The sequence below is a fragment of the Fringilla coelebs genome (assembly GCF_963513975.1).
Source record: "Fringilla coelebs genome assembly, chromosome: 4".
Classification (NCBI taxonomy): Eukaryota; Metazoa; Chordata; class Aves; order Passeriformes; family Fringillidae; genus Fringilla; species Fringilla coelebs.
The window spans coordinates 70,897,755-70,913,946 of NC_140032.1; the positions used below are offsets into that span (position 1 = coordinate 70,897,755).

General features: G+C 42.0%; 1 protein-coding gene across 5 annotated transcripts in view; it reads right to left on the bottom strand.

Annotated features, from left to right (window-relative positions):
- The window catches only part of LOC311152630 (uncharacterized protein), a gene marked incomplete at its 5' end in the record, with an annotated part of 279,380 nt that overhangs the window by 33,106 nt on the left and 230,082 nt on the right, over window positions 1–16,192 (bottom strand). For 4 of the 5 annotated variants that reach the window (XM_084203877.1, XM_084203875.1, XM_084203876.1 and 1 more), the window contains 7 exons: window positions 352–477; window positions 1,787–2,015; window positions 4,205–4,301; window positions 4,976–5,180; window positions 6,007–6,218; window positions 7,000–7,154; window positions 9,849–10,073. In XM_084203877.1, coding sequence (XP_084060003.1) covers window positions 352–477; window positions 1,787–2,015; window positions 4,205–4,301; window positions 4,976–5,180; window positions 6,007–6,218; window positions 7,000–7,154; window positions 9,849–10,073 — 1,249 coding nt within the window. Of the gene's footprint in view, window positions 1–351; window positions 478–1,786; window positions 2,016–4,204; window positions 4,302–4,975; window positions 5,181–6,006; window positions 6,219–6,999; window positions 7,155–9,848; window positions 10,074–15,898; window positions 15,935–16,192 lie in introns of all 5 variants that reach the window. The other variant, XM_084203873.1, reaches the window with a different exon arrangement.

Genomic DNA, 16,192 nt, shown 5'->3' on the forward strand with positions numbered 1-16,192 from the left:
CTTTGTAGTGGGAATTTCTGGGTATAAGGAAAAGTCTGTGGAAGAGGTTTCCAGTGCTCTCTAATCTCCCTCTCAGAAGAGGTGGTGATGGTGGCTCAGTGACTGCAGCCCTTCTGACCACAGTGGGTTAATGCATTACTTAATTTGAGAGGAATGAAGGGTTTTTACTTTGGCTTTTATTTTACAAATTTTCCTTCTCATAAAAAAAGCTTTTAAAATGGAATAGTACAGGGACAAAATTAGGTTCCAGTTGGGAATTTATATAAACTAAGTAGTTTGGCTTTCCTTTGTTCACAAAAAAAATGGTGAAGTGATAACTTGAAATATCCAAAAAGGAGCCAGCAACATTACCTTAACAAACAGAGGAAGTCTATTTTCTTTGAAGGCAAAGAAACTGAATATATGGTGCTGCCCACTCTTTGTGAGTGGCACCAGATTGCCAAAGCAGTCAACGTAGATGGGTTTTCCTTCTAACACCTGTTGGAAAGGCAAAAAAAGCAAACTGTTAATTAATCATTGTGAGTCAATTAGGATTGCTTCTTAAGGATAGCTCTACAACAGTTCAAATCAGTTTCTGGAATTGTTAGGACTTGTCAGCATTTACAAGATTTGTTATGTACAGTGACCTGAAATGTGTGGAAATATTTTGGATTATTAAATTCCAAAGAGACTAGATTGCTAATTTAGTAACAATAGTGCAGTACTTTAAATGACAACAGTATATTACTCAGTGTCATAAATCCAGGGAAACTTTTAAATCTAGACTTTAAATTTTAATTTTTGATTTACTCCAATTTTAGCATACTTTGCTAACCTGGCCTCATCACCACAGTCAAAGAAATATTTTCTTCAGCTGTCAGAACTCAGAGTGTGTGCCTACTGAGTCCATTTATTTCAGCTGGATCTGTAGAGGCCTAAGAGCTTTGGGAAGGCAGGCCTCAGGTAAATATCCCTCTGAAATCTCTCTATAATGGCACTGCTTGCATCTTCAGATTGCTGCTGTTATGGCCCCTCCACACATCTGCATATCAGATCAGCAGTTTGGGAAATGTTCCGTTCAAACTGTAAATCCATTCGTGGCTCATCCTTCCTTCCCAGAAATTCGGCCCTGTCAGGCAGTTTGATAAGGCCATATTGTATCTTGCTGATCTGCACAAGAGATGCGTGTCAGAGCTTTGGGAACAGCGAGGAAAATTCTTTTAAAGGTGGGATTCTCATAGAAAAGAGACAGAACTAAGCAGAATGTGCCACGTGAGTTAAAGCACCTTCAATTTGTCATCCCTTCTGAGGAAGCTGACAGAGCCAGAAAAACTGCATTTAGCAGGCAGTTTGCTGAATTCCACACAGGAAAGCTTTTGCCTGCTCAGCAACAGATGTAATGTGATTTTATTTTCGTAAAGTAGAATATTAATCAAGCCTGCTACTTGAACTCCTTGGTATGTGAATGTACTGACAAACTGTGACCCCTGTCAACTGCCTTTCTGGTCAGTGATGTGCATTGATGGGGTTGCTGGAAGTCAGGATTTACCCTCATTTTTGGCTCCGACCCTCTCCCTTTAGCCCTGTGGGCTGAGTTTATCAGTTGCCCTCAGGGAACAGGGTTTCCTCACTACTTTTTCCTTACACCTGACAAAAGTCCAAGTTTCCATCTTATCATGGCTGTTGGTACTGCATCGTGACAGTACTTGTTGACAGATTATTTTTCAGCCCTTGTGGCAGATAGAAGGTGGAAAATACTAGTTTAAAAGCAGATGCTAGAAAATGGAGAAAAACTCTTGCACAGTACCTCTACGTCCCTGCTTCTGGCAACTTCAGCAAAGTTTTCTTGTTGTTCGAGAGTTTTATCCACCTTGTCATCCGTCATGCAGAAACATCTTAACCGTGCTTCAATGGGATCATGAGATTTGGCAAACACCACAAATTTGGCCATGTAGGGGACACAGATAATTTCTCTGTATACTTGGGAAGCAAAAGTAACAGATTCTTGTGTCTGACGACAGTCTATCAACCAAAATCTGTAAAAGAAAATGAAGAGTTGTGCCATCAGCAGAGAAGGATTTAAGAACGGAAATTCTGTGATTTCCCATCCTGGCATCATTAGCTGGTAACCAGAGCAATGGGAGATAACGGAGATAACAGGTCAGAGGAGTAGAAAAAGAATTGTCACTTTTGCTTTTTGTCTCCTACCCAACTTACAGGAAATAGCAGTCAATTCCTTACATACAAGAGCAAAACCTGAGATCTTTAGGTGAACATAAATGACTTTGTCACTGTGCAAACCTGCATGCAAAATCAGAGACTATTCCTATGTGAATTTAGTCACCAAGCATTTTCCAAGGAGTAACACGTCCCGTCTTCTTTCCCAGCCACCACTTGAGTTTCTCTGGAGCTGATGCCATTTCTATTCAATGAAACCCACTGTGTGGGTGGAAAGCTCAAGTTTCCCAGCTGGCGGATGAAGGCGGAAGTCAGGAGAGGTCAGAGGCAGCTCAAAAGCTGCTCTGATCTGTAGGGATGTTATTCCTCACGGTGGATTACATGGCGTTAGAACCCCAAAGCACACCTTTGGAGTGTGGCTGCTCTGCACTTAGTCATCTGCAGCTGAAAAACAGCAAATTCCATGCTGTGCTCATCTTAAGAATGCTTAACAAACGCACCGCTCAAAACCCCAGGCTGCTGACATTAGCAAGAGGGAAAGCATGTGTGCTACAGAAAGGCTCTGCACGCTGATCCTTTCCTTTTCCTGCGTGGGAGAATTATGCTGTGCTGGGCTACAACTGGAGAGGCCACATCCTCTGAGAAACCACCAGATGCCTCAGTGATTTGCTGTCAAACACCGAGGGCTAAAAAGCCCCAACAGATATTAAGTCTTTTAAAAGCTGCAGCTCAGGAAATGGAAAACAAACACTGTGCCTCCAAGTCTTCACTGTAATTCACATGGCAAGTATATCTCTTTCCCAAGCCCATCTTGGACAGAATTCGTTTTATGAATGGTAAAATTGTTGTCAATCATTAATGCTTAACTAGACATAAAAAATTACTGTGAATAGCAAAGAGTCAGAAATGAGATGAAAAATCCCCTTTTTAAACTGTACCAGCATTTCAAATCATGTTCGGGGGAAAGTAGATAGTTGAATATTCATTTGGATTAAAAAAAAGAGGTAGAACCCATTAAAACCTCTACATGGGACCCTGCCTGTATCACAGAATATTACCAATAGTAATCAATTTCCCTGTCATCATCAGGATGTCCCCCTCATTCTGGCTATCACATGCAGTCCCCTGCTGCTGGGGACCTGACAGCTTTAGGGATTTGGACCTTTCAAACTCAGCGTCTTGTTTCCACAGGTGGTCTTTAAATCAGCCTTTAATTCCTGCCTTTGCCCAGAGCTCTGCAGCAGCAGCACTGAGCTGAACACACTGTACGATCCCCCTCTCGTGGCCACTGCTGCTACAGTGCAATGCTCACACCCAACAGAAACGTGCACCAGCCAACAGCAGGGGGAAAACAGCCCGTTCTGAACTGAGAAAGGATAAAAAAATAAAACTGTATTCCACCTAATGGTAATCTGGAGGCTGGACGGTGAGAGCTGATCTCATTTTAACACTGAATATACTATTTCAATAAATAACAAACCTAATTAACAGCAATAACTGCCCCAGATACTGAACACTTTCACTGAATTTCATGGGCACGTTATCCATTATTTTTTTAACTGTTTGCCGAGGTACACAGCTTAGATGAAATATTTTCCAGGTCACAGACTGTGTCTCCTGTTACAGAGGAGGAGATTTTTGGGCATGTCTGGGATATGCATCATGAACACAAGCTAAAATACATACTTACATTCATTTATATTACTCCTTTTTTTAAAATGAAAATCTGTTTTCAGCAAGAGAGCAATTAAATCTCATCACAAGAACAGATGTATGGAAGAGAGGCTTCTAGACCCCAGTTTGGCACACCTAAAGTCCCTTTCTGCCTGACTTCTCAGTTTTGGATATTCCAGAAGTAGTATCTCTTACAAGCTGTATAGTGAGGTACCCAAATAAGGGATTTCTGTTTCCATGGGAATTTGAATAATAATCAATATCTCTGTTCATTCTACTCTCCAAACTAAAATCATTTAACAGAAATATTTGTGGAACAAAGGCATGTATTTGAGAGTATTCCTGTAAAAGTCCTATTTGGTTGTGAAGGTACCTGGCAGACACATTTGTTGTGAAGGAAACACATTCATTAACAAAGGTCAGTGGTGTTGTCCCAGTGATGTCTTCCCATTGGGCAGGGGTGGTTCCTCCTGAAATGATAGAGGTTTGAAAATAAAATCAAAATCAAGCAAGTCAGCAACTTTTTTGCTTCTAAGAAACTCTTTACAGTTCTTAGTTGCCGTGAAACAAGCAATAATCCCAGATATACTTTCTCCTTGCATCTACGGTATTCCACTAATGCTAGTAGGACTGGATGGGCTTAGCCCAAAAATACCAAGTACCCAAATGATTTTTAAGTGCTGAGCCATGTAGCACAAGATTCAATTAATTAATTAAATTTAACACTTGCAGCTCATTTCTGTCTCTTAAGGGAGACTGAAGGAGATGCTGATCACTTCGGAGCAATGGTAAGTCAACTGATAACTCCAGTGTTTTCCTCCAAAGTATACTGCAACAGTAAGTCTGCACTATGCTTACTCTGCCAGGCAGAATATGTTGGTTCTCAAGAAACCAACTGTAAGGAAAATGCAAAAAAAACCCCAGACCCCAAGTCTGTGATTATATTACACATCTCTTGTTAGTGCAACAACAGCTGTTATTCCTGGTATAAAGGAATTGTTTGGAAAGTAGTGGATTTTCGCAGCTTCTTGCCCCACTCAAGTTCCCATCCAGCTTCCCCAGGCGTAATCAGTTCAGCCTTTGCAGCCCCCAGGGCCTGAGAGTTTCAGGAAGCACATGGAGAGCTCCAGGACTGGCATCCTACCTGTTATGCTGCACAGTAACCTCAGCGTGGGCGTGTCGCCTCCGTAGCCGTTCATGAGCCCGTCGCTGGAGGCCTTGGGCACGGGAATGGTCATCGTGATGGGCTTGTGGAACTTCCTTCTCCTGGGCTCCAGCGTGACTATGGGACTGAAGGTAGCCTTGTTGCCCAAAATCTTCTTTGTAAGTTCAGTGTGCATAGGTTGAGCCTTGCCAAAGCAACAGCAAATAACAGAGCAGTTAGTTGGAAACAGCTCAACGATGTGTAAAGAACTGGGTCTGTATATTGCCCACAAACCCCTTACCTTTTCAAACAGCACTATTTCCCATAAAAATCTGCAGACAGAAGAACTGACTGCCAGTGAGAAGGGGAGACTTCACTTTAACTTTCCTATACCTGCCTCTTCTTCCTATCTCCTTTCTTGTTGCTTTTTACAGCATTAATTTGAATTCACTTAACCAGTAGCAAATGATAACCTGGTTACTTTTTTCTCCTGAGAACAAACTCTGGCTGTTTCATGGTGCTATTCAGCTAGTCCCAGGAGATTTACACAACCACAGTTTCCTGGACAAGGTAAATCATGGATGCATGCAGCAGCAGGACAGGATGGAGACAGAGGGAAGACCTCCCTCTCTGTGGGAAGTGAGTTGTTACACTGGTTCATTCACACTGAAAATCTGTACATTTAATAATAGTTTGGCATGTTTAATTACTGCAGCACTTTGTACTTCTCTGATGCCTTTCCTAAGAAGTACTTAGGAAATTCTATGACCTACACTAATATCAGCATCTTCCCCAAAATTTCTTCCCAAAGTTATATAGACAGTTAATAGACAAGACTCTGAACTAACTGGAACACCTGAAGCTTTACCACTTGCTTTGACTTTTGCATGGACTTTTTTCCTGTCCTTACTTTTATTGGAAGTGTTGCAGAGAACATACAACACAACAAGCTGACTATGCTGGTTGTCCATTCATAAAAGGTGATTTGTCACCAAAAATCAAACCAAAACTCTGTGCATGCTTCAGTGTACCTGGAGGCCAACGCGAATTCGCTTGGTGAGCGCCCCTTCTGGGAAGACGGCCTGCACCTGTGGGACCACGGTGCTGCTCAGCACGCCCCCCTCGGGCCCGATGAGGTTGCTGTCCTGCTTGATCCGGGACACCACTGCGAAGTACTGAGGGAAATCCCGGGTGATGATGCGGCAGATCCGCTTCTTCTCCAGCTCCTCTGGAGTGTCAAGCACTGAGGGCAGAAGAGGGGATGGTCAGAAGAGCAGAGTTTGACAGAAACAGTACAGCCACCTCCAAAATGCACTCAAGCTTTTCACAGTTTTGCGCAACTTACACCAAATATTTTGTCTAGAAATAACGGGAAAAGGAAACACACCCCTGTGTCCAGCTAAACCAGAGCAATCAAAAAAGGACAGACAGACAAAGGCAGAAAACAGAAGACACTGGCAACACCTCCAAAATCATCAGGCAAACAAGCAAAGGGCTTGGTTCCAGCTCCTTCTCTCTCACCTATTTACAATGTCCTGAAGCAGCCACAACAAAACAGAACTTCAAAACACTACCAAAATATGAGTTCAGTTTTAATGTTGTGAGTTGCCTTGTTTACTTTGGGATTTGTGAGGCTTTTTGGGAAAAAAAAAACACCAAAAACAACAAATTAATAACAACTTTTGCAGCTCCTAGACAGCCTGAGGCCATTCTGTTCTCTCAGAAAGAAAGAGCACCCATGACTGACATTTCCTCCCACACACGGAGCTGCTCCGAAAGAATCAGTATGATAATTGCCTTGTTTTGGAAAGTTGTTTGCTGTGGAAGCTTTTTGTTTAACACTATGAGAAGGAACAGAAAGAAAACACAGGCTGGAGTCTATTGTCAGCTTCACGAAAGGAGACATCCTGCCCCACTGCTTCAGCAGCCCATGCAAGGGAAGGGAGCACCATGGTAAAAGCTGCTACACCCAGGGTACAGCAGGAGCACAGGAGCAGGGTAAGAAGCCAAGTGCCAGTGGATACCTTCATCCATCCCGTTCAGGATTTCGTTCAGTTCATCCTCGGTGTATTCACAGAAATGCTCCTTCCAGCTGTCCCCGTTCTCGCTGCGCAGGATCACCAGCTCTCTCTCCTTGCCGCGCAGGGCAGCGAAATGGGGAATCTCCACAATCACGGGCCTGGCACAGCAACACAGCACATTAAATGCACACGGGAGAGAGGAAGAAACAGGATTAACAGCAACTCTATTCAGTCTGCTACAAAGTGACCTGGAATTCTACCTATTTGGCTGGAATACTTTGGCAGAATCCTGAACTAGTAGGTCACTAACACAGACTAGATTGTTACAGGGACCCAGTAAGTGCTGAAGGACAGACGAAAATGTGCATTCACCTCTTTCCACAGTGTGAATGAGATTTGGTAAGATAATAGTGCTTATCTGGAAATTTGGTGATTGTTTATGTAAATCCATAAAAAACTCATGCTCATTTTATTTATCACTACTGTCTGGGTTAACCTGTGCAACTTCATTTCAAAGAGAATCTACTGTAATGTATAGGAATAGTGGGACAAATTCTGATCTTACTTATACTAGTGCAAATCAGAATAATTTCATTGCAATTCAGAGGCAATTGTGTCCTGTGCCAATTTCACTTCGTAATTTTACATATTCCAATGAATTTATTCCTGATTTACACCCTGGGAGAGATACAGGAAATCTGAGGAGATTGACTGGGTTACTATTGCAGTATAAGAGATAAGAATTTGCCTTGTTGCCTTACAAGTCAACATCTGCACCAGCATATACACTCATATATATATATATATACACACATATACAACACATATGTGTACATATAATATATCTGTATTGAGATATACATATAGATACATACTCTTAGAAATAAGAGAGAAGATATAAAGATATTTGTAGATATATTTCTCTAATTAGACAACTCACACAGGTTACCAGGTATGAAGTAAATGCCATGTGTTCTATCACACTGGTGGTATCCAACATATAACTTATTGATTGATCGGTCCTTGATACAAAAAAAAGAGTTTAAAATTTACAGTAGATTCTTTTTTTTTTTTTGTGGTCCCAATCCAGGTTGCTTTGCTACAGACATCAAGCACAGAACTAGGAAGATTTCATGCCAAAACAAAAATGAAGGCCACAGTACTTGAAGAAAAAGATACAAACATACCACCAAAACAAAACCACAAACCACAAAGGTTGGAAAATGGTCCACTAAGGGTTAAGTGTACAAAATTTCAAATGATAGAAAGGGACGATATCATGGGCATAATGACATAAAAAAATCATATTGCAGAAGGAGGAGAAGAATGGGGAGGTCAGCATCCATCAATTTGTTTCAAGTCTCTCCTACCCAAGGAATTTGGTCCCAGGAGGCCCCAGCTGAAGGATTCGGCTGACCAAGCTTTCTCCCTCATTAAGTGGGGGAGGAGCCGTAGGCAGATGAAGTTTACTGAGTACATCCAAAGCAGCAGTGAAAGAAAGAACATAAATAAACTTTATGTATTTTTTGTGCCAGAAGGCCAGTGCCACTGTCTGGTCCACAGAGTGGAATTAGGCTGTACACTGAATAAGGTTCCGTCCTAGCCACGTCAATTTGGTGACCCAAATCAGATTTGTTAATTTAGGATCTTTTCTTTCTCATGGGGGTTTTGGCTGTGTACTCAATGGGAGCAGGACCTGGACCTTAGAATGCACCCCTGCAAACAGTTCAGTGACTTTCTGATCTCACTCCCAGCACAACACCTTGGAAATGCTTCCAGGAAGGGCACAAAGATCTGAGAATGAGTAAACTAGACTATATGCCTGTCTTGCAGGGCAGACACTCTCATCAGATAGGAAAACCATTAAAAAAGAATGGGAGACATACTTAAAATCCATTTGTGTGTGACAAAGATAATGGGAAGACTGAACGTGACAGCACAGTATTTCTTCTGCTCTTTAGATTTCTTTCTCCTTCTTTTTAGAAATGACCAAGATGTGAAAAGAATAAGTGGTAGCACTAACAAAGATGGTGACTCTGATGATTGCCTGTTATCAATGGATTTTAAAGCAACTGAGTTGTTTCCAAATGGATTTAAACTATTGGTGTTTCCAGCCACTTTTACAGTTTCTGATTGAAGTTTTTTACTGCACTAGAAGGGGCTCCTTCAATCATCCGCTTTCGGATGTCGCGCTTGATAGGGAGAATAGCTGGTAAAACAAATTTTCAAAAGTGCAGATAACTGCTGCTTTCAGCTGAATATTGCTAAAATGAGCTCAGCAGCATACACAAATCTGATCTTTCTATGGGCTTTGCAGGATAGGAAGAAAGAAATGGCCGAGAAAATCCAGAGTTGTCCTACTGTTTAATTTAGCAATTTCAACCCCAGAAAAATGAACAGCACTGTGGTTCCCCAATAGTCCACATTTCTGACACCATAACACAGGCCTCTAAAATAAGCTCCTGGACCTTGTGTTGTGTAGGTAGCAGACATCACATTTGGGGGTTAGATCAGCGCAGCGCTATTAATTTTTTAAGTATAGCGTGAGCTGCCTTTTCTGGCTGCAAAAGCCTTTTCCCGCTCCAATATCACAACACTGAGCAACAATTCTACCCAAGGAAGCACACCAACCACAGCGCTGCTGTTTGAAACACCTGTGTTGAACAGAAAGGTGCCAAAGTTTTGTGACTCGCTCTCTGCCGGCTGCTCTGCGTTTCGCACGACCGCTCGGTTTGTGACCACGCGCCGCAGAGATCCTGGCCAGCTGGGCTTTGCCAAAGGAACCATTTCAGTGCAACGCAAACACACCAACAGGCTGAAGGTTTCCCTTCGGGCCGCGTGGCCCCCCTTACCCAAGGAACTGAGCCCCGGAGGGTCCCACTTCGATGAGGCGGCTGGCCAGCCCTTCTCCCTCCACCATGGGCGGCATGGTGGCCAGCCGGTGGCGCTTGACCAGGCGGCACGTCACGCGCGTCGGCGCCGTGCACTTGCGCGGGGGGATGATGATGCGCAGCCCGTTGTGCCGGCAGCCCCGCATGGCGCCGCCGCGAGCGTCCACCATGAAACTCACCAGGAAGCTGCAAAATCAGGGCAGACAGTGAGATGCAGAGCACAAACCAGCTCCCTCGGTCACGTCCCACATACGTACATACGTATGTAGATAGAGCTCTTGCTCAAGAGGCACAATGAGAAAAAGCCTTTCTCCCCTGGGAAGCACCAAATCATGCTGAGTTCACTATTAATTATACTGGCAACTTCTACCCAGTAGTTCTTCACAGAAAGCCTCATGTCACAGGGCTGCTCTTGGTAGAACACCAGCAGACATTAATAAACGTGAACACGTGTACCTATTGCAAAGTGCAAATATCACTACTCTGTACCTGCAAGCAGCTGTATTTCAAGTTGGCACTCTTTAAATACTTAAAGAGCAATTATAACTTATTGAAAAAAATTACTTATGATTCAAAAATATAAAGCCAGTTCTGATTGGATGGCTCAAGTTTTTTAGGTTCTTTTTTTTTCAGATTCTCAATATAATTTTCTAGTTATTTGATAAACTATAATTTCTTAGAAAAGTAGGTTTGGATATTAAAAAATAATCAAATTTCATTCTGGAATGCATGAATACAATTCATAGTCCATCAATGGGGTTATCACCTATTTATATCAAAAAAACCCCAGCATGTTGTTATGGTTTGAAGGCAAATTTGGGGTTTGGTCAGATGAGAAGACCTAGAGTCACTATATAAAAGGTTTATTTATGGATTTTGGGTTTTCTGTGTTACCTTGCACAGCAATACAATGGGAAAACTTAGAGATGCAGAAAGGGAGTTTACTTCTAAGCACAAGGTAAATAATTGATTCCTTTTTTTTAATAGGGAGAAAAACATTCCATTTTGTTTGGAACTTCTCTTGTGCTGAATTCTTTGTAGTTCCACATATACCAAGAGGTTGATTTTGACATACTGGGGACATTCCTCTACACCTGGGAAAGGTGTAGAACTACTTCCAATTTAATTTGTTTTGCTGTTTGATTACAGGATCATGCCTGATGTGGGATGGTAATGTCAGGTTGCTGGAAGTGGAAATAAGAGTAGATGAGACAGAACGGTGTCAGGCCTACTTCTAGCCACTAATAAAGAACCAGCACAATGGGGAGTCGCAGAAATGCTACTGAAGGACCTGCAATAGAGAAAAGCCCTTATAACAGGAGTAACAAATACAGGGATTTTTCCACTGCCCCCTTGACCGTTCTGTGCAACAAACATTGCATCCATTCATTGTCCACACAGCTACAAGAATTCCACATGCTGTAAAAACACAACACTCGACACACCGTGCAGGTCAGAGATGGACGATGGGAAGGAGCCACAAGCGCCAGTCGGAAGCACACCATGCACCACGGATGCCAGTCTGTCTCACACATGCAGGCTCCTAGTCTACTGCCATTCAGATACCTCTAGGCTTTGCTTAGGGCAAAACTCTGGGTAGTACAACCATTAGCTCATTCCTTAGAGGTTGCTGTTTCTGTGGTTTTAACAAGGGGGAAAAAAAGAAAATGAAAACATTTTACAGCTTCGATTGTCTGGGGATTTGTTGAGAAAAATGGGAACTTCCTTCACAAAATACATTCTTTGTACATGTTAGAGCACAGATGAAAGAAGAGCTTAAGGGAGACTAAAGGCTCAATTGTTGCACTAATGCTCTTGGCTTGTGATGCAATTGCCCCTGAAGTACATGAAGTAGTGTTATCAAAACAGTTTTGTGTGATGTTTCAGAGAAAGTGTCCAAGTCTCCAGTACAATGGGTATGTTTGAGGCAGTCAATGACACTGCTGGAGAAGAGTTTCTCATTTTAAAGCTACTGCTGCAGCACTCACATTTCTCATTGTGCAAGCTGTCATAAACACAATATTTAGAATTCAGTTATTTTCATTTCTGACATAATACTCAGGATTGCATTCTTTAACACCAGGATCACCTTTTATTCCTGTCCATCACTAAAATACTAGTGCTGGGTGACCTGCTGTCCCAGGTTCTCCTTAGCTTATCTCCTTACTTGTCTCAGCAATGCCAAACCCGCTGTTCACTGCTAGAACACAGACACACCAAAGGTGTGGATCCAAACCAAGTCATCTCCCTTCTGACCCTTGTGGGTTCTTTTTCTAGTAGAGTTGCAACTCCTTCTTTCAGTTTGAGTTTACTGAATGTGCCTGGTGGATCAGTAAATCTATCACAAAGTCTATCTCACTTCATCCCTCTCTCAGCGGAAAAACCACAGCTCTAAGGAGTGAAAAAACAGGCAGAGGTAAGTCTCCCTGGGAGGTAGACACAAAGACAACAAAGATAACAGTGCTAGGATAAAACCAGTAGGATATTATTAGTATTGCTATCTGTAAAAACAGCTGTTTCTATCATAAAGAAGATCTAAGGTTGTTATTCAGACAACACAGAAAGATTAGTGCCACTATCACATTAACTATGGAGGAGCCAGTTCCCAAACCCAGCTATAGAACACTATGGAATTGCTGGAAAAGAGATTTTGGAGAACTAGCATGAATATAAGTGCAAAGGAAAGAAACTGAAGGGGAAGATTTCTGAGCTTTAGGTCTGTACCATAATCTTGTAAGGACAGAGCACCAACACAGGGTTTGCAAACGCAGTGTAAAAATACATTCTTTTCCACCAATACCACTCTGCTTCTTTCCCACCTTTCTACTACATTTATTTTTTCAGCCTCTTACTTAATCCATTTTTTTTTTCAGCTTTTTTTTTTCAATCAGCACACGTCACATAATTTTGGCTATGCAAGAGTGGGAAGCAAATAATTCATAAGAAAGCCTTTTCTGAATCACAGCAGCCTTTTAGTCTGCCTATTTGCTACATAACAGGGCATCTGGATGGGGCCATTGCTGTTCCAGGACCGGAAAAGCTTTTCCCTTTTGAAGGAGTGTGTCTATCGATGTACAAATAATTCATACAAAACTACTGAATGATATAAAACATGCTTTCTGAAATGTGCATTTATGAAAGTGAAAAATTTGCATGACTAATATAGAGTAAATGTAAAATTCAAACTAATTATTCTGTTGCCCACGCACGGAGTTATTATTTTTCCTCTTCCACCCCTGTTACCAAGTGTTGTTAAGTGACGTGGCTGAGAGAGGAAGAGATTGCACTCAACAACAAAACAGTAGCAGGGATAAACGGCAGATGAAGCCATCACTCTGGGAAGTGGTACCTTATCATACTAAATACCCGTGGTCAAAAAGAAACTAGTTCATAACACTAGCACATGAATAAGCCTAACATTCCATATACTGCCCAAAGCTAAGCAGCAAACTCGGAACTTGCTCCATGTTCCAGCTGGATGGAGCACTACCACAGCACTATCAGCCACCAATGTACAGAGAACAAAGGGGAGAGGGGTCGTTAAAGAGAAACACAGATGGCAGAGAAGAGTTCAAGAAGGGGGGGAAAAGAAAGAAAAAGCCTGTTAATAAAAGGGATTAAATAAATGTTAACTTAAAATTCAATTAAGTGATGACTCAAAGTCAATGTAGATTGCAGGTTAAAGCTGCACCTTTCTCAGTCCTAAGTCAGCCTTTGAGTAAGTTCCAGTTTTAGTTTTAAAGGTTCTGTTAGAAATTAGGCATGACACAAACACATGGCCCTGGCAGTCTAGGAAAGTGGATCAAAACTGAGGTTACCTGAGCTTTTGCAAGGTGGTAGTACAATCTAAAAGCCAGATTGGGGAAACAAATCAGGTTTGGGGAAATCATCGCCTTCTCTCTTTTAAAGAGAATGAAGGGAAAAATGAATTTATTTTTCTAAAGAAAAAATACTGTACAAAAGCAATTCTCTTATAGGAATCAGTTACAGACTGCAGGGGAGTCTCTACACGCTTTGGTTAAACACATGGCAGTCAGCTCAAGCATCATCCATTCTTCCTCAATTGAGCAACCTTAGACATAAATTAGAGAGGCCATATCATCCTCTTCAATTTTAGAGCCATTAAGAACTCATGCTTGCCATATGAAAGATATATCGAATAACACTGGCTGTCGTGGCCCCTAAATCCTTCAGGCCATTTCCACACCTTCTACAGAAAGCAGAGTAAGTAGGTCTTGGGGTTTCTACTTGATCAAAACACAGACAAAATATATGCATTGGATAGAAGGGGCAAAAAAGTTGGGGTGCATTTTCATGAAAGATTTGTATTCTAGATCTGAGCCTGAGTTATTCCCTTTGCTGATTTTATTAATATAGAATTAACTTGGGTTCATTCTGTACCTATCCTCATGTGAAAGATAACAGCAGGATGAACAAAGGCACTGGAAACTGGATGTGTCAGTGCTGGAGGGGGTGAAGGAAGCCACTTGTGTGCTTTGTGAGGAGTCCCTGTTGTGTCAAGAGCTTGGCAGAGGCAGAGTTTCAGGCGGCCGTGACCGCAAGCGTGGGGGCACTCGTTCTGCAGAGTCACCAGGAGAGCCATGCAAACCCAGCAGGTGAGGCGGCTTTCTAGGACAGGCAACAGCTCTTGGAACACACAGAACCAAACTAGACAAAGTCTCCACCAGCACTCCCATACGCTGGGCTCGGGTAGGGCTCTCTTCCCAAGCAGCTGGGCAGGCACACATGCGCTCGGCAGACAGCGGGGAACAAGCTCCAACCAGAGCACACCCGGTGTAGACACAGTCAGAAACTTCTCAGCACACGTTATGTCAATTTATAAAAGAAACTGGGAAACAAGGAGATAGCAGCATTCAGTGTTAGTCGCAGTGTGAAGAAGCAGAAACAAACAATCAGGGTGCTTCAGCCATCGGAAAGTGTTCAGCGGGAGAAGGAAACCGGAGAGAGGCTGAAACTCAGAAAAAAGGCCTTGATCCAGCTCCCACTGAAGTCAACAGCAAAGTCATTCAACTACCTCAGAGTGCTTTCCAGCAGGCTCTAACTATGCCATCCAGAAACAATGCAAAATTCACATTCCAGGAGGACAAAAAACATGACCCTAACATAGGAAACCTCTACAATATTAACTTCTGACATCATTCTCTTCACTGCATTAGTCAGCTGCTGAGCAATTCAGTGACATGACCTAAAAAGATGGGTCTGTAGTTTGGGGGTTTAATTAGCCACTTCAATATTAAGCTCTGCAAAATTGTAAAGTCAATTTTCACCTTTCTAGGGTTAGGCTGAATGAAGTAAACAGAGTACTGTGCCAATTCACACTTATTTTGCCAAGGGAAGATCATCTCCTTGGGGATGGTTCAGCTTCAGGTGTTCTGTGCAGAATGTAATGTGCCAGTGGTTCAGGCACTGAGCGACCATCACACAAAAAATATGCGTGGCATGAAAAATAAGATATGCTAAGGTGGGCTGTTATTCTACTAGTTCAAATAGACTGGTACAATTTGGAAAATGTGGCTTAGAGAGTGGCTCTGCAATATTCTTTAAACAGTCAAGTGAGATAACAGGCCCACTTAGTAATATAATAATTTAATAATTTTTGTTTGTGTTGAATTATCTGGGGAGGGACTACTTCTTTAAATACGAATATTAAACCATGCCACCCACAAAGAAAAGCTATGGTTAAATACATCAATGGTTAAAACAAGCTAGGATGGTATAAGGAGCTTTGTTAAGACTTTTTGCAGTGGGCTTATTAACAATTCCAGAATTGTTTAGTTATAGATGCCAAAGCAGATGGGAGAAAGTGGACACAGTGTAAAAGAGAAGTCGTGCCATTTATAACTATTACTGCTAGTTAGATTTATTGTTTTCTCTTGGCTAATGGGCACTATCAAAACACTAAAGCATCCTGAAGTGAGGTAAGAGGGGAGGATAAATAGGGTGGGTGAGAAGTGCAATGTAATAAAGAAAGAAATTATGCACAAGTTCACCTGCTGTTGTCAAGATCAAGACATGGAGAAGAGCATCTGCAATAGAATAGATGGTTTAACATCAAAAAGGAACAGAAAGGGGGGAAAAAAAAGAATGAGTTAAATGAAATACTGAAATACTGGAAAAATGAAACAGATTTCTAAAGCAAACACATGAACATATACATATATATGCATACTCCTCACAGGTGGAAAGGTTGAAGTGAGTATGGAAAATAAGCCTAAGTAAACAGCCTCAGTTCCAAGTGGCCACAACCTGTACAGCAGTCAAACTGGAGGGATCTGGTTTCTCTA